This window comes from Babylonia areolata, chromosome 13 (assembly GCF_041734735.1).
Source record: "Babylonia areolata isolate BAREFJ2019XMU chromosome 13, ASM4173473v1, whole genome shotgun sequence".
Classification (NCBI taxonomy): Eukaryota; Metazoa; Mollusca; class Gastropoda; order Neogastropoda; family Buccinidae; genus Babylonia; species Babylonia areolata.
In genome coordinates this window covers 28,982,587-29,008,134 of record NC_134888.1, presented here as the reverse complement: position 1 = coordinate 29,008,134, position 25,548 = coordinate 28,982,587, and the positions used below count along the sequence as shown (strand labels likewise).

General features: G+C 42.5%; 1 protein-coding gene across 1 annotated transcript; it reads right to left on the bottom strand.

The window, feature by feature from the left end:
* Window positions 1-656: 656 nt before the first annotated feature.
* Window positions 657-25,047, bottom strand: LOC143289191 (transmembrane 9 superfamily member 2-like). Its single transcript, XM_076598124.1, has 18 exons — window positions 24,801-25,047; window positions 21,322-21,389; window positions 20,649-20,748; window positions 20,030-20,157; window positions 18,643-18,772; window positions 16,979-17,124; window positions 14,734-14,854; window positions 14,321-14,400; window positions 12,583-12,691; window positions 9,862-9,994; window positions 9,242-9,303; window positions 8,335-8,392; window positions 7,917-7,974; window positions 6,073-6,232; window positions 4,873-5,024; window positions 3,972-4,083; window positions 2,987-3,158; window positions 657-832 (listed from the first exon to the last, which is right to left on the bottom strand). The coding sequence occupies exons 1-18, from the start codon at window positions 24,915-24,917 to the stop codon at window positions 765-767; spliced, it is 1,974 nt and encodes a 657-aa protein (XP_076454239.1). The 5' UTR covers window positions 24,918-25,047; the 3' UTR covers window positions 657-764.
* Between the last annotated feature and the right edge of the window lie 501 nt (window positions 25,048-25,548).

Sequence of the window (25,548 nt, the reverse complement as noted above, 5' to 3'; positions counted from 1 at the left end):
ATTTCATAAATCACCCCCAACCAAACCCCACCCTCCTTCAACAGACATACAAAACTAAACCATGTGTCAAATCAAATAAGCATACGCTTTCACCTAAGGAATCTAAGACTGCAGTCTGAACGTAGAACATTTAAACAATCCAACTGGATGACATGGGTTACATTTTTACAGTGTGAAAAATGTTGTATGGTAATATCTGTAACTAGAATATTGTTGTAAAATGACCTTAACCACAGTGTTGTATTAGAACGTCTGTAACCACGTTCTGCCATGTCCATCAACACCACCCCCAAACAATGACTTTTAACCCCAACTCAGCATCATCACTTTCCACATTATGTTCTTTTCTCTGTTAAAAAAAACTGGTTCATCCAAAAGGGACGGAACACAGCCTTCCCCTCAATAATCCTGCATGCTGGTCCTACATATACATGGAATTATACCGCACCTGTTAAGTAAAAACTAAAGTTGAACAAAATAAATGATAGTCTCTCTTGTATCACAATATTCTCATTCATAAATAGGTGAAATTGGCTGCACATGTGATATGAGGACACCCCCCCCCCCCCCCCCCAAAAAAAAGAAAGAAAAAAAAGAATTCAGCACACACACACAAAAAAGAAAAAGGAATTCAGCACAAAAAAAAAAAACAAAAAAAAACCCCACCATACATAAAAAAAGCCCCCCTTTCCCCTCTGCTGTCATAGGTCCAATCCCAGCAGCCCCCCAGCTGAGAGATAGAGATGACAGGGATAGATGACAGCCTAGTCCACCTTCACCACACTGTAGATCTTGGTCACAAACCAGAAGCAGGAGAAGAAGCCAATGGAGCCTGCACACACAAAAGCCATTCACTATCACCTCAAGCTACAATGGGTCAGTGTCAATACCTTACTTTATACAAACGATCTCCAGGTCAACATGAGTGCAGACCTGCTTTTGAATGCGTATACAGAACATCAGATACACATGAAAGATCCTGTAATCCATGTCAGCATTCGGTGGGTTATAAAAACAAGAATATACCCAGCACGCACACCCCCAAAAATGGAGTATGGTTGCCTGGGTAAAAATGGTCATACAAGTAAAAGCCCACTCATGTACTTACGAGTGAATACGGAAGTTGCAGTCCACAGATAGATAGATCAGTTTACAAACAGCACATTCACTATTCAACACACAGGTCAGTTTACAAACAGCACATTCACTATTCAACACACAAGTCAGTTTACAAACAGCACATTCACTATTCAACAGATAGGAAATTTTCTTCCTAAAATTACGTTTAAGTAACATACTTACCGTGACCCAAATCATGCAGGAATGTCAGACCCCTGCCGGAGTCTGCACTAGTGTGTCACGGTTAAGTATGTGTAATTAAATGATCAGTTTACAAACAGCACATTCACTATTTAACATATAGATCAGTTTACAAACAGCACATTCACTATCAGTTTACAAACAGCACATTCACTATTCAACAGATAACAATAATAACAATATATTGTACTTATGTGGCGCAAACTCTCTATAGATGGGCTTTAAATGCCTCATATTAAACAGTACATATCTATAGTGCAATACACAACACAAGAGCACATGAAGACATAGAAATGGAAAACAAAAATAAGTTTCCACCAGCACAACACTACAAATTGCAGATGATATGAATAATCGCAGGAAAAAGGCACAACACACACACAAGTGTGTGCGCGCTCGTTCAACCAACCCACAAGTACACACACCACAGGAATACTACAATGGAGAGGGGACACAAGTGGAGTGCAGAGGGTGGTAGGAAACATGCAAAGGCCAGTTTGAACAGGTGGGTTTTCAGCTTACTTTTGAAAGAGGACAGAGTTGGTGGATGCCAGAGATCCAGAGGAAGAGAATTCCAAACAGAAGGTGCTTGATACTGAAAAGTCCTTTGACCAAATGTCTTTGAAGAGACTGTGGGGACTCAAGGAGCTTTTCTCCAGAAGACCTCAGAGAACGGGATGGAGTGTAAATATGAAGAACATAAGATAAGCAAGATGGAGGGAGCCTTCGAAGTGGACACGAAGATTTCAGTGGATTCAGTGAGCAGGACAACGTTGAATAAATGTATCGCATCGCTAAATTATGGATCTTATTTTCGTTGTGTTTTTCTTTTTCTTTTTTTTTTTTTTGTGGCACTAGCAGTATGTGTTGTTTCCGCTTGTGTTTATTTCATAACCTACAGTATTGACAGCTTTTCTGTAGAGCCGGTATGTATTCCGGTACCGGTAATAAGTTCAACTTACAAGCCAGTGTGGCTTATGTGTGTATGAAGTTCTTTTTTCTTTTTAATTTAGTGGGTGCGGCTTATGTACTAGTGCACTCAATAGACCGATCTTTACGGTACATGCAACATTCTGAGTATAATACTGCATACTAGTGAAGAACTGACCCAGACCTTTCAACTACATGCAACACATTCTAAATATCATACTGCTTACTAGTGAAGAACTGACCCAGATCTTTCAACTACATGCAACACAATCGAGTATCAACTACATCTAACTTGTAGATTCCCATGGCTTTCTCTTGAACCCTCACCACCCCTCCTTTTCACAAAACTGTCTCCCCTCAGTCAAACCCATAACCTGTTATAAGTTTTCAACTTTCACACATCAAACACACCTGGATACAACAGCCAAATATATCTATTACATCTAGGAATCACACCAATTTCAGCTTTAATGTCAAACTCTTATTTGTTCTAGACATCCCTTTAAAACAACTGCAGGATGATGTTTCTGGACTACAGCCCAAGAGTATCTTACTTCTGAACCAAAGAAGACTAGCAAAGCAGGCTCCATGAGAACTATCTATTCCTTTATCAATTGACTGATACTGATATGGACACTTTTAGAGCGCCTTTCCTGAGCCAGAGACCATACAGGCCATATACCTGTCCATACTAATTGGGTAGAAGCTTGGGGAAAACAGAAAAGCCAGGACTGACCAGTGAGGAGGAAAAAGGCGAAGACAATGATGAAGGTGTAGCCGAAGTAGAGCAAGCCGCTGGCCGTGCCCTGCATCTCCAGCTTGGTGAAGTAGAAGTGGATGCAGTAGATGAAAAAGTAGATGGCCGTGAAGCCACTTGTCAGGAACGATCGCCACCACCAGTGGTAGTCCTACAGACACACAGGCACTCAATTATACGCAATTTTCCACTGAGCACCTCAATACAATTCACAGACGTGTATAACTAAAGACTTTTTTCAGCTATATTTACACTGCAATTAATTCCACTCTGTGTAGAGTGTGAATGCTGCCCCTCTGCTTGCACATGTATAGCTGAATACAAACATGGACGACAGTGGGTATGATTTGTCCACCTCAGTTTATATCATAGGTTGACAAAAGCTTACAGTTGGGCTTAGAGCGAAGTGAGCGCTGTATGATCAGTGGTTTCTCCATTGCAATGGTAAGTTATGTACAGCTTAGTCTTTTGTAAAAGGCTATGACTCTCAAACTAGAAGGCAAAATCACACTGGCTCATATTGCTGCAGCCTTGGGGGCTAGCTGGCCTTTGGGAACGATCCCAATGCCAACTGTCCTAAAGCCTTCTTGGTCAAGAGAGTAGGGTTAACTTGGGCAAGATATTCTCCAATATAATCAAATTCTTACCCAGCTAATTGGGACAGCAGTTGCCTCCTCTGCTGTTCTGGTGGTTACAACTGGACTGGTGTGTGTGTGTGTGTGTGGTTTGTGTGGTGTGGTGAGGTGTGGGATGGCATGTGTGTGTGTGCGCATGTGTCTGTCTGTGTTGGGGAGGGGAGGGGCAGGGGGAAGGGATTGTTAGTGGTGTGCGCATGTGCGTTTGTGGTTTGTGTGTGTGTATGTGTGTGTGCAAGTTTGCATGCACGTGTGTGTGCAGAGGACAGCAGCACAGTATCACCCATACCCTGGGGCCAGACACATTGTTTGGGTGTGTGAGGACTGACCTCGGCACAGAGGTGGAAGTAACAGAGCAGGATGGTGGCCTCAGAGCACGTGATGATCAGGATGATGAACACCAGGAACAGGAAGCCAAACATGTAGTACGTCTGGTGAGACCTGCCTCACACACACACACACACATACCACACACCGCATGCACACACACCGCACACACATGTATCTTTTATACATATACAGTCTGTAATTTCCTATGAGATTGATAAATTGTATTGTATTGAATTGTATTGTATTGTATTGAACTGAATTGACTATACATGTATACAGGAAGATAGACACTTATTAAACACACACATAGATACATGGACAGACATTAATTAAATGCACATATACACACATGGAAACACACACACACACACACAGACACTAATTAAATACACACACACAAACACAGACACATAAACAGGCACGAATCCAGCATACATACACTTATACATACAGAAAGATACAAAGAAACAAAGTTGGCAGAAAAAACTAAGCAAACGCGGACACTGAAACAGGTTGAGTAATGAAGAGTCAAGACATACCACAACCAATATGAGAACAAAGCCAAAGTTCAAAAACAAATCTGACGGAGACAACAGCAACAACAACCAAAAAATGGCAGAGATACAAAGGCGAGAGTGTAGGAGAAGAAAAAGGCGAAGTCAACAATCCAAAACGAGAGAGACAGACAGACAGACAGAAAGAGAGGAGAAAGATAGTCAGCTAACAAGACAGAGAGTGTAGGAGAGACAGTAAGCATGAAAGAGAAAGGCAGAAAGCAAGCGCAAAAGAAAGCAAGAGAGAGAAAGGCAAGAGAGGAGAGTGAGAGAGACAAAAAAAGAGAGACAGACAGAGCAACAAAGGCAGGAGAGAGAGACACAGACAGGGAGGGAGGGTACAGACCAGATGCTGTTGAGGATGAAGAAGAGCTGGATGAAGATACAGCCAAAGGGCAGCACACCGCCCATGACGATGCCCGGCAGGGGCTGTGTGTACAGTGACTGGTCCGGGATCTGCCTGGGGATTTGGTTCGTGCGCACTGGGTGCTCAATGGGCTGCACACGTTTCAATAGTAAACCTTTGACCATTTTTAAGGCACACAGGACTTCAGAAATCAACATAACATAACTAGGGGCTTTGGGGAGAGGGGGTAAAATAAGAGTTTTTTGGGTTTGTTTTTTTTAAATGCTAACAATACTCGATGGGCTGTACTGAGAAATGGAGAGCCTGAGGGGCAGCAAGCTCAACCTGACATGACACAGTCCTTAGAAATCGCAGCTCACAGAACTGAGAAAGAATAAACAACTTTCTTTCATTCAGCTCCCTGTACCCCCTCCATACACACCTACTCTCACACAAATCCCCTCTCACACCTGCCATGGCCTACTACCTCACCAACATAACTTCATTGTTCAAATGCATGACCTTTCTTCTTAGCTTTGCACACCCCTAACAGTTCTAACAACAGTGCACAATCATCGACAACTGTCAGAAAATGTCATAATTCATATCCACACCTCTTTCCACCCTTGGGCACACAATCAGGTCACACCATCACACCTCTCTCCACCCTTGGGCACACAATCGGGTCATACCTCCCTCAACCCTTGGGCACACTGTCAAGTCACACCATCACACCTCTCTCCACCCTTGGGCACACAATCAGGTCACACCTCCCTCAACCCTTGGGCACACTGTCAAGTCACACCATCACACATCTCTCCACCCTTGGGCACACAATCAGGTCACACCTCCCTCAACCCTTGGGCACACTGTCAAGTCACACCATCACACATCTCTCCACCCTTGGGCACACAATCAGGTCACACTATCAAAGATTACATTATAAAATTGTGGTCAACTGCTCAAATGTTTTCCAGTCCCTCATACACATTCTATGTTTAACTCACCAGTACTCCCACCCCTCCATACAACAACACTCCCACACTAAACTTCTCTTTCACATCTGTCCCTGAACCTAGAACCTCACCAACAAAACATTTAGCATTGAAATAAACCATCTTTCTTGACAGTTATTCACAGCACTACAGTCCTCAACCCTACCCCTTGACTGATCTCCCCTGGCCTGTGCATGCAGCTTACCCTCCTGCGGAAGCCGAAGTAGGCGCCAACAAAGGTGAGCGGCACAGAGATGCCAAACCAGAGGGCCAGGAGAGCCACCAGGGTGGAGAAGGGGATAGCAGCACTTGACTGCTTGATCCACAGCAACAGGTTCAGCACAAAGAACACGCCAAACACTACCCTGACAACACACACCACCAACACTCACAGTACAGGCCAAACACCACCCTGACAACACACCATCAACACTCACAGTACAGGCCAAACACCACCCTAACAACACACATCACCAACACTCACAGTACAGGCCGAACACCACCCTAACACCACACACCACCAACACTCACAGTACAGGCCAAACACCACCCTGACAACACACACCACCAACACTCACAGTACACGCCAAGCACCACCCTGACAACACACACCACCAACACTCACAGTACAGGCCAAGCACCACCCTGACAACACACACCACCAACACTCACAGTACAGGCCAAACACCACCCTAACAACACACACCACTAACACTCACAGTACATGCCAAACACCACCCTGACAACACAAACCACCAACACTCACAGTACAGGCCAAACACCACCCTGACAACACACACTCACCACCAACTGTCACAGAACATGTCGAACTACACCCTGATAACACACACCACCAACACTCACAGAACACGCCAAACACCACCCTGACAACACACACACACCACCAACAGTCACAGAACATGCCAAACACCCACATGACAACACACACCACCAACACTTTACAGAACACACCAACCACCACCCTGACAACACACACACCACCACCAGTCACAGAACATGCCAAACACCCACATGACAACACACACCACCAACACTTTACAGAACACGCCACCCACCACCTGACAACACACACACACCACCAACAGTCACAAAACATGCACAACATCACCCTTACAACACACACACCACCAACACTCACAGAAACACGTCAAACACCGCCCTGACAATACACCACCAATACTCACAGAACACGCCAAACACCACCCTGACAACGCACACACACACCACAACACTCACAGAACACATCAAATACCACCCTGACAACATACACACACCACCAACAGTCACAGAAAACGCCAACCACCACCCTGATAACACACTCACATGACCAACACTCACAGAACATGTCAAACACCACCCTGACAACACACTCACACCACCAACACTCACAGAACATGCCAAACACCATCCTGACAACACACACCACCAACACACTGACAGTACACCAACACTCACAGAACACACCACAACACGGGACAGTCACACCCAATACAGTGCACACCAACAGTCTGTTGCCTTGTCCACACGATCAGCTCAAAGCATCATGGTTTTCATCAAGGTAAGTTAACTCCAACGTTTTTCCACACACTGTTAAGAGATTCAGACAATGAACATCAGCCCTACAGTCCTTAACACTTATCCAAGGTCAAAGGGAAAGATCAAAACTGACACTTGCTGTTGATGTCTCTGATTTCAGTCTTCAGAAGATCTGCTTTCAAATCCCTTTCAAAATGATCAGGAATGGAAAGCAAAATTCTTTCACCCCTTTGTCCATGATGCAGTCACACCAGTACACAGCAGTCTTACAAGAAATCACCGTCCACTGACAAAAACACAGAACTCTATTATCTCCCCTTTAACCTTTCCATAAATTTCAGAATTTCAAATATCACCCCTTTTTCCAAAGGTAGTGGGAACAGCAATGAGCACTGAAGGACCAACAGCTTACAGGTTCAAAGTTACAATGCCAACCAGTTTCCATGTCAACCAGAAATGTACACCTACGACAGGTGTGAAGTCCATACTCACCCTGGGCACACGAAAGCCGTCAGGATGACATTGGATTTCCATTTCTCACCACCAAACACTGCACACAAAGCAACAACAGCCTGTTTGCACAAAATACCACAATATAACAACTGCATTTTACACATTATAAAAAAAATCCCCCCCCCCCCCCCCCAAAAAAAAGAAGAAAAAAAAAAGATTATACATAAAGAGAATCGAGGAAGCCTTTGAGACACGTGTTATTAACTCCACAACATGAATCACAGAATCGTTAGAAAAAAAACAAAGTCAGTCAACCATAGCAATGGAACAGTTTGAACAGCTTTACCTTGAGTCTCTTGACTTCAGGGATCATGCTCTTGCCATCAGCAAAGACTGATACAAAGTACAAGATCTATTGTTACCCTAAAATATACTGCACAACTGGGGTGATACTTACTTTTGTACAGTCTGGAGGAAATGTAGCCTGAAGGCGTTCCCAGGCACACATACAGCACCTGACATTCACAACACACATGACACAGCTGTATCACTTCTATGTCAACACTGTACTTGTTTAATACAGCACCTGACATTCACAATATATCACAACTCTATCACTTCTATGTCATCACTGTAGTTTTTGTACAGCACCTGACATTCACAATATGTCACAACTCTAGCACTTCAGTGTCATCATTATAGTTTTTGTACAGCACCGGACATTCACAATATGTCACAACTCTATCACTTCAATGTCATCATTGTAGTTTTTGTACAGCACCTGACATTCACAATATGTCACAACTCTGTCACTTCAATGTCATCATAGTAGTTTTTGTACAGCACCCAACATTCACAACACACACGTTGCATTTATGTCAACACTATACTTCTTTTCCTTTGTTAACTATTTTAAGGCCAAAAAAATTATGTTCATACCTCAGAATTATGAACATGTTCATCTATGTTCACTATTGACCAGTGATGATGAATCACGCCACCAGTGCATTCACTGTTTTCTCAGACACTTCTGGGTTAAGAAATATGTGGCAATATTAACTGACTTTGCTTGCAGTTTTATGAAGAGCTCCCTCTTTCGCTTTGTCAGATCTCTCCACTCAACTATTTCAAGTCTGGCCTTCAAGTATGCTTCTTTCCAAAATAGCCAGCCCCTCCCGACTTCTTTCCGTCCACAGTTTCCCTTATCTCCTGTCCACATGTCTTCTTAAGTTTTTGTCTTTCATCCCATCCATTTTCATTTAGTCATGCACACCAATGTCTGGTTTGGAAGGGCTTTGATTTGTCTCTGCTAAGATTCAGCACTCTATATAAATACATTAATGATGATGATCATCATCACTGACCAGGGCACAGGTCATGAGGGCCCCTCTGTTGGCTGGAGACAGGAAGCCCAGGCAGGCGAACACTGAAACACAGATACAATGCTTTCATCAGGACTCAAACACCACAATGATTTCACAGTGACAACACTGAAACAACACAACAGATACAATGCTTTCGTCAGGACTCAAACAATATTTCACAGAGACAACACTAAAACAACAGATACAATGCTTTTTATCAGAACACAAACAATATTTCACAGTGACAACACTGAAACAACACAACAGATACAATGCTTTCATCAGGACTCAAACACCACAATGATTTCACAGTGACAACACTGAAACAACACAACATATACAATGCTTTCATCAGGACTCAAACAACACAATGATTTCACAGAGACAACACTGAAACAACACAACAGATAAAATGCTTTCATCAGGACACAAACAACACATTATGTTCGAATTCACAAGAGGAGGATCAAGATCTACGTCTAAGACCAACTGATCCCCACCCTTCCACCATAAACGAGGACAGTCCAGGAAAAAAGTGGACCCTGTATCTCCACCACCTACCACCCCACATCACTTCCGCTGAGCCATAGAACAGACAGACAGACAGAGGGTGCACTGACCCAGAGTGATGAGAGTCATGAAGAAGATCTGGGTGCCCGTGCCAGCCAGCACAGCCAGCATCATCCCCTTGCGGGGAGGACGGAAGACGTCACCGTGAACGAGCTTCCAGCCAAACTCCTCCTGGGCATCCTCCTGCAACACACACACACACACGTTCTGTACTGTAGGCATGGGTTCTGTGCTTCACACACATTCTGCACTGTGGGCATGGCTTCTGCCTGTTCTGCTGCTTCACACACATTCTGTACTGTGGGCATGGGTTCTGCTGCTTCACACACATTCTGTACTGTGGGCATAGGTTCTGTCTGTTCTGCTGCTTCACACATTCTGTACTGTGGGCATGGGTTCTGTCTGTTCTGCTGCTTCACACATTCTGTACTGTGGGCATGGGTTCTGTCTGTTCTGCTGCTTCACACATTCTGTACTGTGGGCATGGGTTCTGTCTGTTCTGCTGCTTCACACATTCTGTACTGTGGGCATGGGTTCTGTCTGTTCTGCTGCTTCGTGGCCATGGGTTCTGTCTGTTCTGCTGCTTCACATATTTTGTACTGTGGGCATGGGTTCTGCCTGTTCTGCTGCTTCACACATTCTGTACTGTGGGCATGGGTTCTGTTGGTTCTGCTGCTTCACACATTCTGTACTGTGGGCATGGGTTCCGTCTGTTCTGCTGCTTCACACACATTCTGTACTGTGGGCATGGGTTCTGTCTGTTCTGCTGCTTCACACATTTTGTACTGTGGGCATGGGTTCTGTCTGTTCTGCTTCTTCACACATTCTGTACTGTGGGCATGGGTTCTGTTGGTTCTGCTGCTTCACACATTTTGTACTGTGGGCATGGGTTCTGTCTGTTCTGCTGCTTCAAACATTCTGTACTGTGGGCATGGGTTCTGCCTGTTCTGCTGCTTCACACATTCTGTACTGTGGGCATGGGTTCTGTCTGTTCTGCTGCTTCACACACATTCTGTACTGTGGGCATGGGTTCTGTCGGTTCTGCTGCTTCACACATTCTGTACTGAGAGCATGGGTTCTGTCGGTTCTGCTGCTTCACACATTTTGTACTGTGGGCATGGGTTCCGTCTGTTCTGCTGCTTCAAACATTCTGTACTGTGTGCATGGGTTCTGTCTGTTCTGCTTCTTCACACATTCTGTACTGTGGGCACGGGTTACGTCTGTTCTGCTGCTTCACACACATTCTGTACTGTGGGCATGCGTTCTGCCTGTTCTGCTGCTTCACACACATTGTTACTGTGGGCACGGGTTACGTCTGTTCTGCTGCTTCACACACATTGTTACTGTGGGCATGGGTTTTGTCTGTTCTGCTGCTTCACACACATTCTGTTACTGTGGGCATGGGTTCTGTCTGTTCTGCTGCTTCAAACATTCTGTACTGTGGGCATGGGTTCTGCCTGTTCTGCTGCTTCACACATTCTGTACTGTGGGCATGGGTTCTGTCTGTTCTGCTGCTTCACACACATTCTGTACTGTGGGCATGGGTTCTGTCGGTTCTGCTGCTTCACACATTCTGTACTGAGAGCATGGGTTCTGTCGGTTCTGCTGCTTCACACATTTTGTACTGTGGGCATGGGTTCCATCTGTTCTGCTGCTTCAAACATTCTGTACTGTGTGCATGGGTTCTGTCTGTTCTGCTTCTTCACACATTCTGTACTGTGGGCACGGGTTACGTCTGTTCTGCTGCTTCACACACATTCTGTACTGTGGGCATGCGTTCTGCCTGTTCTGCTGCTTCACACACATTGTTACTGTGGGCACGGGTTACGTCTGTTCTGCTGCTTCACACACATTGTTACTGTGGGCATGGGTTTTGTCTGTTCTGCTGCTTCACACACATTCTGTTACTGTGGGCATGGGTTCTGTCTGTTCTGCTGCTTCAAACATTCTGTACTGTGGGCATGGGTTCTGTCTGTTCTGCTGCTTCAAACATTCTGAACTGTGGGCAAGGGTTCTGCCTGTTCTGTTGCTTCAAACATTCTGTACTGTGGGCATGGGTTCCGTCTGTTCTGCTGCTTCACACACATTCTGTACTGTGGGCATGGGTTCTGTCTGTTCTGCTGCTTCAAACATTCTGTACTGTGGGCATGGGTTTGGTGCGTTGGGTCACGCTGCTGCTGGTCAGGCATCTGCTTAGCAGATGTGGTGTAATGCATTTGGATTTGCCCGAATGCAGTGACGCCTCCTTCAGTAACTGAACTGAACCGAACTGGAATCGATTCTGCTTCACACACATTCTGTACTGTGGGCATGGGTTCTGCTACTTCACGGTCAACCTGAGGAATGGCGGTTTTTAACATTAATTGCAACAAAGCCAGTGCTCCAAGGTACTTGTATAGATGTCATTTGTTAAGGTGCTTGTACAGGGGTCATTAGATAAGTTTGTATCTGAGTGTCCGAGTCTTTGTTCAGTAGTTGTGCGAGTTGTTTTCACCATTATTGTCTCATCCAAACAACTGGCGCCCAGACCCCCACTCAAGGTTGACTGGAGGGGGAAAAAATTCTGGTGAGTGTGGGATTTAATCCCATACCCTCAAATTCTCTCAATTCCTAGGCAGACATGTTACCACTAGGCCACCACTCCACTGCTACCAGCCAATCTGAAATGAAACCTCTCACGTAATCTGCACAGAATAGAAAAGAAAGGCCAGCTGTGTCCAGCCCAGACCAGAGAGACAGGAGAGTGTGGAGGAGGAAGGGGGGTTACTCACAGCGTTGTCCACCTGGTTGTAGCGGGCGATGTCCTTGTGCAGCGTGCGCAGCATGATCATGGCCACCATGCCAGACAGGAACACCACGATAACCAGGGAGTTCAGAATGCTGCATCCACATACACACACAAACATGATATCAAACAAGCAATTTTTACATTGAAAGTACAGTAATATTGAACTTAAATTGTCACTCTTACACTTTTTGGTCTGCAACTGTAATATCCAATTTGCTCATTTCTCGCCACTGGCGCACACACACACACACTCTCTCTCTCTCACACACACACAACCAGCCATCACATCGTCGTGCACATATGAACATGTAAATGACTAAACATTGCTTGGTGGACCACTTCAGACCAATTTCAAAAGTCTGTATTTGAATTTGGTCAATACAAAGTAAATGAACAACTTTTAACCTCTTCAGTGCCAAGTATTATTTTGACTCATGCTTCCTGCTTGCCAGGCGGTTAAGGGTTGCACAGGGTAATAATTAACAAAAAATTCCAGCACATAACCTACTGCAAGAAAGTATACATAACCCATACTTTCCTGAAAGGAAAAAGGACAGACTATCAAATTCGGATAGAAGTTCATTTAATAACACCATAATTTTTTTTTTTTTTAAATACACACACACGCACACGCACACACACACATCCTTCAAATGCAACCCCTGCCTGTGTTATGCCCACTCAATGTTCAGTATCAATGAGGTTAACAGTAAATCAGATGGCCCAGTGCTGGGGGAGGTGTAAAGACCACTGTTCAAAAGGTTGCTTGCAGGGGACAGCTGTTTGATCAATGCGAGCATGCTTTTCTATTACCATAATGTACATGAAATTCATGACTTGCACAAAACTGTTTCCCCTTTCATTGTCCCCCCCCCCCCCCCTTTCCCCGAATAAGTGGATGGTTTGTATTTGAGGTCAATTCATCATGTCAGTCACAGAGCTATACTTGACCTGCTCCACTTTCTCTCCTTTGCTGCCTACATCTAGCTCTTTAACTACCCCCACCCTCTCTTCTCTCTGTAAATCATCATTCTAACATTCAGTCACATCAATCATCCAACAAGATTTTTATCCACATCTTGTGCTCAATTTATTGTCGTCGGTGACTTGTAAAGCTACTGCAACATCTTGCATGGTAAATTCTTTTTTGTTGTTGTAACACACTGCTGTTTCAAGCCACTAGAGTAATGTTTTGTTTCGTCATCTGCCATTTTGAAAGCACCCAGAAATCATCACACAAAGCATGACTGGCTGTTGCTCGTTGCGGATAATCAAAGCTATATTAAGCTTTCTGAGGGTGGCTACTGGGACTCGTTAACTTTAAAATGTAACAGTTTATAATCCTGAAATGCCGCTGACATATGTATACATGTCATGGAACAAATAGTGATGCATTTTTTTTGTGTGTGTGTGTGTGTGTTGGGTGGAGGGGTGGGGGGGGAGAGACACTCAAGATGTTAATAACATTTGTTTAAAATTACTTAACAAACCGCAAAAAAGTCCCCCATCCACCCAACAGAAGATGAAACCCAAACATACACCACAGACACTGTCAACCCTACAGTGTGGCCAGAGTGCAGTGCCACAATAATGGATCCAGGAAGAGCTGAAAGCCGCTTTCTTCCACACCTCTGTTTTAAGTTTCTATTTCCATTACTCTAAACCCACAGTCAACAGCTCCACACCCCCTCCCACCCAACTGCAGCCCAGCTAACAGTCACCTGAACCACTGGATGTTGGTGTGTGGCATGGACTCCAGGATGTAGTCCCATCGGGATGACCACTTGATGTTAACGTTCCTCTGCACATGCACACAGGCAAATCAAACATCAACAAAAATGCTAATAACTTTCTTTTTTTTTCTTTTTTTTAATTAAAGAGGAAAAGTGTAGACGGCAAATATATAAAAACACAAATACGTATCATTCAGGCGTGCGCGCACACACACAGAGTGTAACTTGCACATTCACGAACCATTAACAGAAATTCAATACTTTGTTTAAACCTATGCTCACCAAACCTTAGCAAAGGGTTTATGGTAGTGCTAGAAACGTGCAGCAAGATAACCAGTGTCCACTACAGCCAACCCTGATGATAGCACAGTGTGAGGCTGGGGGAAGGGGACATGACCCACCTTCCAGATGACGGAATAGGTGTAGTTGAACTTGACCTCCCCAGCCAGTGTGTTGCCCTTCAGGCCCAGCACAGGGTTACTGGCCGCACAGGGGGAGTCCTTGTTGGCATTGTGGTCAATGCTGCGCACACACACACACACACATACACATCAACACAGCTATCCATGCACTTCAAACACACACACACCGTATAGAAAGGCACAACAATCCACAACGTTTCATCCTCTGGCCTCTTTTGGGGGACATGGAAGATACGATGAAACAGCACTGGTATTTTACATCAAAATTAAAACAAACAGCAATAGTAACATATAAAATCAGAGATAAAAACAGATATATAAACAACCATATCATCTTGTTTACTTGCAGCATTCCACAAGTTTCGTCTCCAATTACACTCATACAACAGCTATGACAAAATTGACATGGTTCACATATAGTATTATGACATCTACCAGTCTCAAGAGGTAATTTCAGACTGCTCAACCCACACACACACACACACACACACACAGTACATATCCACGTTTGAACATCACATGCACAACATTACTCCGACATCAAAACCACCACAGGCCAAAGCACATACATTGGCTGTAAAAACCTTTCGGTAATCAATCAGACAGCATCACCACTGCACAGGATTAGGCACACACACATCTGTTTCAGTTTCAGTTTCAGTAGCTCAAGGAGGCGTCACTGCGTTCGGACAAATCCATATACGCTACACCACATCTGCCAAGCAGATGCCTGACCAGCAGCGTAACCCAACGCGCTTAGTCAGGCCTTGAGAGAAAAAAAAGAAAAAAAAAAGAGGTGAATAAATGATATATAAGCAAATAGATGTAAAACATGAAGACACACATTCACATATACACCCACACATGCATAACAGATATGCACCGAACATGCAGTTGCACAGATATGAAAGCACAGTCAAATACATATAAACGTACATGATCTCCAACACACACACACACACACACACCACACACATTACCCTGCACCTCCTCTACCCCCCTCCTCCACACACTCATTTCTAGTCTACGTATCACAGCTTCCACGGCGCACACACACACACACACAATTATATATATATATATATATATATATATATATATTATATACATTCCAATATCCTGTTGCTTCCACAGTGTAGGCATGCATACACTCACATACCTCATCCTCTACCCCACCTCCCCCCGCACCCCCACCTCCCCCTCACACACACACACGCACGTGCACAGACCTCTACTGACACTTGTGTACACTTACACTCTCGCGCATGCACAAACGCACTCAAAAATACAGACCCACACATGCACACAAACACACACATACACACACGCACAGAGGCTGCCACTGACTGGTCGCAAGAGGGATGGGAAAAGATCTCTGATGCCAAGAACATGGCGTATAGTGTGTTGCTCAGTCTATTGTATTTGGGAAAGCCCACAGAGACTCTGTTCCGTTTTGAAGAAATTTGCGCAATGTTGGTTTGGAAATGACACACACATCTGCCATCAAAAGCTCTGCACCCATCACACCTATCAAGCCAAACCTGTTTCGGCCATGACTGTGAGATTGAAGATGTAATGTTCAGGTCAAATCAGTTCAGTCCTTCACAAGCACAACCATTCTGATGACTGACAAGTCTTGACTCGAGACTGGCCATCAAAAAGTGCCCTGCAGCAGCTGATGTACTGCCATCAAGCAAAACCTGTGTTCACTCTGTAAGCCACCTTTCAACAGCCTAGAAATTCTTAAAACAAATATTACATTTACAAACATACATACAACTCACAATGGACACAATGGAACCCCCACCCCCTCCTCCACCAACCAATAAAAACAACAAAAAACAAAAAATACAAGCATGATTGGGCAGGATTTTTTTCCACTAACGATCTGTGACACAATAAACCAAAGTATGACCATACTGTAGTGTCGCACCCTACAGACTCCTTTGTTTTCCTTCTTTTTTGTTGTGCTTCACAAGACTTTCTTTGACTGAAACGAGTCAAAAATAACAAAAGAGAGAAAAAAAAAGGCTTCCATTTCATTCTTTCTCTGTTTTAAAAAGAGAATTCCATGTGCGCACGCACAAGTGCACACATACATTCACAAGAACTAATCAAAACCCTGACAAATGCAAGCATCCATGGGGCAGTAAATAGTGGATAGAAATTGTACAAGAGAATGTACTGAGACAGGTAGAGAGCAATGTGCCAGTAGCCGACAGACCTGCGGGGGATGATCTTGGCCGACACGATACGGCCGCGGTTGCCAGTGAGGGTGGCTCCCCAGTCCTCTGCAGAGCCAGGATGGTAGTCAATGAAGATGTCCACATGGTTGAACAAGTAGTAGGTGTTCGCCTGGCTGAACTGACGCTGGAACACACAACCGCACACCTCAATGTACCTGGTCAACTTTTGACACAAATGTCATGTTACACTGTGAGTGGATATCATGTATTAATTGTGGATGTATGTGCGTATGTGTTAATAACAGTGACATAGTGATGCTTTTTTGTTGCAATTGGGCTTGCTTTCACTTTCTTCTATTTTTCCTTCTTTTTGTTTTGTTTTGTTTTGCTGTGTTCTCTTTTACAGCTTACCTCTGACCTGTATGCATGTTTCAGACTTCACAACTCTTAAATTCTTTGAGACAGTAAAGTACTGCTTCTAATTCTGACCTTCAGTGCTGACTGTGGTGGCCAATTCAAGCTTCAGTAACTTTAAAATCTTTTTCTTTCACAGGAAAAATACATCCACACACACACAAAAAAAGTCTTTCTAGAAGAGGAGGAGGGAGCTCACTCACAACTACAGCCATCCTTTTTTCCCCCTTCTTCTGTGCTGTTCATGCTGTCTGATGCTTGACTCAGAGTGGAGCGAAAGTAGATGTAATATTGTAACTAATCACACTGTCACAAGAGATGTCCACAGCTGTCTAGGCTCTAGGCAGAACAGCACACTTGGCCGGCTGCAAGATCCTGCTGGCATGCCTGATAGTGCCAGACACTGATAAGTCGGTCAGCTGCTGTACCTGCCTAACCCCTCACTGACCCTAGTTTATCTTCTATTTCAAGCGTGGCAATTAGTATGCCTCTTTAGAGCCGGCTTATGAGCATTTCCACATTTCTGTGGCATTTATGTTTGCACTGTAGGACAGATCAGACATTTCTCTTTCTGGTGGTGGTAGTAGTTTCCTTAGCTGGAGATTATTTTTTGAATCGTAGCATCAATTTGAAATGGAATTGCTTCCCACAATGTGGTATTTTTTTTATTGAGACTAAAATGATTTCATGTTGACATTCAGTTGCTATCACAGTGGTCCAAGAAAGACAGCCCCTTGAAAGCAACTGCAATAATAATTATTTATGATTAATTCTAAGAAAACTATTTTCAAATGATCAAAATCATTATTCAAGTAATTCTGAAACCTTTATTGAGATGATCTCTTTCATATGTTCAGCATCTTCATAAATGTGATCAATGATTATTAAATTAGTAAATAGGTTTCATTGATTACCAAACTGGATTTATTGATATCTCTCACCCTGCCCATAAAGGTTTCTCTACAACTTGCAGTTTCTGAGAAAATGCAAATATTACAGCTTAACACAGACATACACATAAAAACACAAGTCACTTTCTGTATCCATTAAAGTCATTAAAAAGTAGAGCAACACATACATAAATATCCTCCGCAAGCAGAAACTTCATTGTCATTTTCACTGTACTATCTATTACTATTACTTTGAATGTTTGCACAGGGGATCCATTCGTAATGCCTTACAAAGACATGCATGCACTCCAGTGTACACACACACAAGCATGGACATGGAAAGATAGTATGGGGTGAATGAAAGGACAAAGACCAGGTATCAAGTGTGGAGGACTCACGTCGGTGACACAGAAGTCTTTAGGGGTGCCCTGCTTGGTGACATAGCATCCCATGGGGAAACCCGTGGAACAGAACTGTTCTCCCCCCTCCACCCGGTAACACCATGTCATGGGCATGTTGTCCACAATCCTGTCACACATACACACACACAATGTGACACATATACAGCATTCTGCTCTCGCCCTCTACCTGGTAACACCATGTCATAGGCATGTTGTCCACAATCCTGTCAACGTGTGCAAGTGTGCATGTGTGTGTGCGTGTGTGAGTGCATGCATGTGTGTATGTGTACGCATGCGCATCTGTGTATGTATTTGAGCACTAGTAAAATGTGTGTGTCTGTGCATTTGTCTGTAGGTCAACCTGTGTATGTGTGGTGTCTGTCACTGCGTGCATGCAAGCGTGCATGTGTGTGTGATCAGAAACAATGGCTAGTGAAATGTACCGACATCCAAATGACAGAGGCCGCACGTGTGATTAAACAGAACATACTACATGCAGGTAAAGCGGACGAATATCCGAAACGTTAGTTGTAGATCCCTGATCTAAATAAGTATAATAACTACAGTTATGAAGTGTGGCATCAGCGTCGACTGACATATCTCAGCAATACAAGAAGGAAAAAAGGCAGTGACATCAAATGCTATGAAAGTTTATTTTCAGTGACAAATTCAGTGACGGCCAGTGCAGTGCTTCTTGGCTTCTACTGTATGCACTCACACACCCTGTGTGTGTGTGTGTGTGTGTGTGTGTGTTTGTGTGTGTATGTGTATGTGTGTGTGGGCATGTGCATGTGCATGTGTGTGCGTGTTAGGTTTTGTGGTCAGCAAAATCATAGTTTTTCTTTACTCGGCAGTAGTGTTGTACTCCAAGGGCTTGAAATGAAGAAAACTATGGACTAGTCATAGTACTAGTCAGGCCTGACACTTATACAGCATTCAATGGGACACACACACACACACACTGATTTATACAGAATTCAATGGAAAACCACACACGAACACACATTCATAATACTGAACAAAGAAAATACATTTCACTCCAAAAACAAATGTACCAATGACCAGTGCCATAGTCATATACATCAACCACCAACGACCACACCCTTACAAAGAAGTATGCTAAATACTAGTTTCCAGGATAGTGATGGTGTAGGATGCACCATGACAGTATTGGTGTTGGACTTGTGATCGAGTGGTCAGGGTTCAGTCCCTTCTTTTGGCCTGATGTTGTCCTTAGGGAAAGGCTCTTTACTCTGATTTTGCTCATTCAGGCGTGAATGGATACCTAACCTTGTTGGGGAAGGTTAAAATGGCAGAAAACACAGCCCACATAAAAGAACAGTTCTCAATCACCAAGTAAGAGGACCTGCAAGGGGCAGCTTACCAGTGGTGCTGGTAGTTAAGGCTGATGCCTTTCTTGATGAAGTTCAGCTTCTCTGCATCCGCCTTGTTCCCTTCCTTGTACTGCTTCTGGCACACTCCCTGACACGTCTGGTTCTGGTTGAACTTGAGCTGCACAAACACACATACACACTCATCCCATAAAAATGTGACATCCCAGCATTAGGACACATACATGTATCCAACAACATTTCTGTCCTTGGCAATGATGAAAAGTAATAAATCTGACATAAAAGAGGGTGGACTAGGAAGTACCCAAAAGTTATTCAATATTGTTTCAACTAAAAAAAATCACCTACACTTCTTTCCTGTGGTCTCTCAAGCATACTTTACATTTTTCAGTACAGACAAGTTGCTGTTTGGTAGTGTGCCACACAGCAAATTGGTTTACATGCACACATCAATATGATCCCTATTTTCAAGGATTTGTTCCTGCACACACACACACACGATACACACACACACACATATAGCCATGTTTAAATCTCCAACCAGATTAATGTACTGGACACCAAACCATATTCATTCTTCATGCAACAAACGTCTCTTTAAAAGAAATCCAGTCCAACCAAAGTAAAACTAAGATGCTATGAATATCTCACATTATACATTGAAGGTCGGATGCGCTCCCCAAAAACCACTTGTCCAAGGTTCTCCACAGGTGACCCTTCATATTCATCTGCATTCAGACAGAAGTCGAAACTGCAACAAAATCATACACCACTGTTGAACACTTTGTAGTTAACAAATAGTACAATGCTATGTGGAGTTCTCTCTCTATGTTCATAGAGTTAGGTGTTTCTGGTTCAGTAAATTATACGATTGTGCAGTAAGCGTATGTGCGTATGTGTGTATGTGTATGTGCACAATGTGTGTGTGTGTGTGTGCGCGCGAGTATGTGTGCTAGTGTGAGTGTGTGAGTGTGCATGAATTTGAGTGTGAGGGTGTGTTTATCTGTGCAATTGTCTTATCTGTTTCTCACTTTCTGTGTCTACGATTTAGGTCTTCATCTTTGTTTCTCAATTTCTGTCTTTAAGTTCTACTGACTCAGTAACTGCAACCTCATTGCAGACACACATTTTGAATTCATTGTTCTGATACAGTTATGCCTTATGGCAATAAATGAATAATGCTGTTAATTCTCTCAAAATGCACCACTTATCAACTCACAAATCTAGGTTTTCTTGGGGTTTTTAGTTTTTTTTTCATGTGTGTGTTTTTGTCGTTTTCTTTTAGAAGGGTTCAAGGCATATAGTAAACAAGACAGAGAATTACCTGTGATATTCATAAGGAATGACTGTCTCGATGGAATTCAGGCGATTCACGTATACAGGCACATCATTCTGAAACAACATTCCCAAACACCAATTACACAAATCTGTATTTGTATTTCTATTTTTTGTCACAACAGATTTCTCTGTGTGAAATTCGGGCTGCTCTCCCCTGAGAGAGTGTATAGCTACAAAGAGCACCACCCATTTTTTTGTTATTTTTTCCTGCGTGCAGCTTTGTTTTTCCTATCGAAGTGGATTTTACTCCAAAATTTTGCCAGGGACAACCCTTTTGTTGCCGTGTGTTCTTTTACATGTGCTAAGTGCATGCTGCACACCGGACCCAGGTTTATCGTCTCAAATGAATGACTAGCGTCCAGACCACCAATCAAGGTCTAGTGGAAGGGGAGAAGATACTGGTGGCTAAGCTGTGATTCCAACCAGTGCGCTCATATTCTTTCGCTTCCTAGGCGAACGCGTTACCTCTAGGCCATCACTCCACATGAAAACCTTGACCACCAGTAACCAGTGACAAATCAATGCTTAAGTCAGTGAAAACCACCCTTTCCTATTCTAATCACCATACTACTCTAAAATTCGATTGTAACTTCAAAGTAAAAAGCGATTAAAATCAATGTTTAACCTCAATGAGACAGAAGTGATAATCTAACTTCTTATCTAAGTTTAATCCACTTCACTTTCAATTCTTACCATCACAGACACACTGATCAACCAACAAAAATCAGTTATCAACCGCGCACTTTTCCTTTAGTATAAATATAGTCCATTTCTGTATTTGTAATATGCCGTCTCACTTAACCAGAAGGCACAACAGCAATTCAGGCCTGTTCTGCTGCCTATCACATCAATAGTATTAATGCTATCATGTTATATTTGACTGATACAATGACAGAATCAGGATGTCACATGTTTCTAGATCATTTCACATTACCTCTTCACTTAGGGTGTGGGGGTTAAACTAAAGGTTGGCTGGTATGAAAAATTGGACCAGCAGGGGCAAACTAAATACTGACTGTGGGTCAAAAGTTATTTACAAATATTTTACTTTCAGTTTTACTGTTTTAGGCCCTCAAGGCCTGACTAAGCGCGTTGGGTTACGCCGCTGGTCAGGCATCTGCTTGGCAGATGTGGTGTCGCATATATGGATTTGTCCGAACGCAGTGACGCCTCCTTGAGCTACTGAAAGTGAAACTGAAACTGTTTTAGGCCTCACTGTGTATTCTACTGCACAACTTCCCTTTATTCAATTATACCAAAGACTATCAAACATCAAATTGATCTCATCAGTAGAGACCACAAGTCTGTGGGAGCAAATTTGTCGGCAACAACTGTCAATCAAACTGAAAGAGACAAAATATATTATACTTTCCTCGTGCATAATGACCTATAATCACTCAGGCTGCCCCAGATTTTAAAATTTTAATTGGTAAAAAGATTGTTTCGACTTTCCCCAAGTCCTTTCACTGAACATTCCTATACTGCAACAGTACAAGTAGCATAAGACATAAAAACAAAACATTTCAATTACAATTGAATAGGGTGCCAGGGATTGTATTAATTGAAATTTAGATTTAATGATAAGAGAGACAACCACATTTTACATTTTACAAGACTGGTAATAGTGGTATTGTCTGTTAGTTATGATAATGAATCATAGTATGACAGACTGAAACACTCAAAGTCAAACAGTACGCACACAAGTGACTGTTGTAACTCCACTTATATCTCTGCCTGGACAATAACTTAAATAAGGGGCTGTCCCCTCTCCTATGTCTGAAACTAAAGCAGCAGAGATTTGCAATGACAGAATACAAAACCACCATGAGTTTCACCCTTTACTCTTCATACAACAGGATTATAACAAAAACGAACAAGGAAAATCATGTGTTGTACCAGTAACTGTTAGTTTTTACTGTGCATGTTTCTAAAGTCTGTTGGAGGATGTATTCTTCACGAGGATTCTAACAAAAATGAACAGGGAAAATCATGTGTAGTATTTCATTATTTTTTTAGTTTTTATTGTGCATGCTCCTAAAGTCTGTTGGTGGTCTGAACAAAGTATAATGTCCACTTTTTTCTTTTTATTCCTGACCGTATTACAAGTGAAAGCATTCAATGTTAAGGTATCAGAGTGATGTTTGTGTCAATTACAAAACCGACTGCATAGGCAGCATAGAAATGACACTCAAGTTACTGACACGTATGGATTTTTCATAAATGATAAAATGAAATTTTACTATTTTGTGTGCGACTATTTGGGTGGGTTTTTTGTTGTTTTTGTTTTTTTGTTTGTTTGTTGTTGTATTTTTTGTTGTTTATTTGACACAGGATTATCTGAACTGGCACTGGAAGTAAAGGGCCACATCCAAAGCAGAATACAGCAAATCCCACTTAAACTAAGTAAATCAATGTCATCCTAGGATTTAAAGTTAGGAATTTCACTTAACTTGTTTTCTGTATACTATTGATCTCTATAACAAGAATTACCCAACTTTCCAAATAATAGTATTATGTAAGTCAACAACTTCTAGTAAATCATGTAAGGATCAACTTGTTCCTGGTTCAGTGGTTGATTTCCCAAGAGTGAAAAAAACCAACAAAAACTGTCACTAGTGTAAGTGTAACTGTCGTTCAGAAATAACACAAAGTCACAACAATTTGACATTGAGTTTAAAGTCACTGAAATGTTACATCAAATTTCTCTATCTAATATACTAATTACTATGTTATAACATCGCCATGATTATCGTTATGCAAAATTAAAATTAAAATTCACTTGCACTGTTGCAGATCTCACTCAAGACATTCTATTCCAAGAATAAAGCCAAGGAAAAATGGCATACGCATGTGTGTGTGTGTGTGTGTGTGTGTGTGTTTACACATTAAACTACTGAAATATGTAATGGTCACGGTTAAGTATGTGTAATTAAAATATGTAACTACTGTTTTGTGTAACTAATGAACTGATGAAGTGACAATGTTTATGAACAGCTGAAGCACTGCTGAATTTCAAAATAAAGCATTCGTTGCAGTTGTTGTTTCAAGATAATCAAGACAGTGTTGACAGTAATTTACGCAAATGCTTGAATTGAAACTGGTTCCTGAAATGGCCAAACTGACATTTCGACTTCTTTCCCCTGTATATTCATAGTGACTATTCATTAACGTCTGTCAAACAATTTCGAAGATATGTTTCTGTTGGACTGTGCTAGTTCTGTTAGTGTTACTGTGTTAATATATACTCTAACATGAAACGTTTTTATCTAAATCTATGCTCACACAAGTTACACTGCTGCTTAGTTTCTTCAACAACCACCGCATTCAAATCAGTTTTGTACAGTGAAAATTGTCTGAACTATTCATACATTTGTCAGCTCTGGGTTCTGTGAAAGTGGAATGATTTAACAACAACTGTTACTATGTTCTGTTAATTAATCTTTAAAATTGTCATTCGTGGCTTACCTTGCAGTTCTCTTGCACAGTTTCGCAGTAGGTAACGGGAGCCAAGCCTGGTAAATAGAAGCCATTTGTGATTTCCACAATTGCAAATATAGCAAAACATAGAGGCAGAAATGCCATTGTGATTAATTCTCAACCAATGCGAAAAAGCAAACTGGTTCTTAAAATATTTTCAGTTTGCAACTCAAAAACCGAAGGGGTTGACCTGCCAACTGTGATATCCGTGACAAGATGGCGTTGAACACGTCAAACTCGGAATTGTGGGAAATTTAATCGATGATTGGATATATCGCAGTTGTTTCCCTTACTAGAGTGCACACATGTGTCTTCTTCTTACATGAATGCACGTCACAAGAGCAAAGTTACACATTGAAATAAACTGTTGCTTGTTTTCGAAACTTTATTTGTCTTTTTTAAAATAACTTTTTCGCGCGCGCGCGCGCGTGTGTATGTGTGTGTGTGTGTGTGTGTGTGTGTGTGTGTGTGTGTGTAACTTGTGCATCAAGATGCAAGTAAGGCTTTGCATACGGGACACCTTTTCACACAAACATCTGTTTCATCAAAATATTTTCGTTACATCTTCACTGCCTCCCACCCCTACCCAAAACCTCTCTTGCAGTTGTTGTTGTTGTTGTTGTTGTTCTTCTTCTTCTTCTTCTTCTTATCATCATCATCATCATCATCATCATCATCATCATTATTATCATTACTGTTATTATTATCATCATAATCATCATCATTACGACGTGCA

What these genes read in the sequence shown, in the direction of transcription:
- LOC143289191 (XM_076598124.1), bottom strand. Translation starts at nt 24,917, where the DNA reads ATGGCATTTCTGCCTCTATGTTTTGCTATATTTGCAATTGTGGAAATC. An exon ending in CTGTGCAAGAGAACTGCAAG is followed by an intron (nt 21,390 to 24,800) that starts GTAAGCCACGAA and finishes ATGTTGTTTCAG; the next exon opens with AATGATGTGCCTGTATACGT. An exon ending in ATTCCTTATGAATATCACAG is followed by an intron (nt 20,749 to 21,321) that starts GTAATTCTCTGT and finishes ATTTTGTTGCAG; the next exon opens with TTTCGACTTCTGTCTGAATG.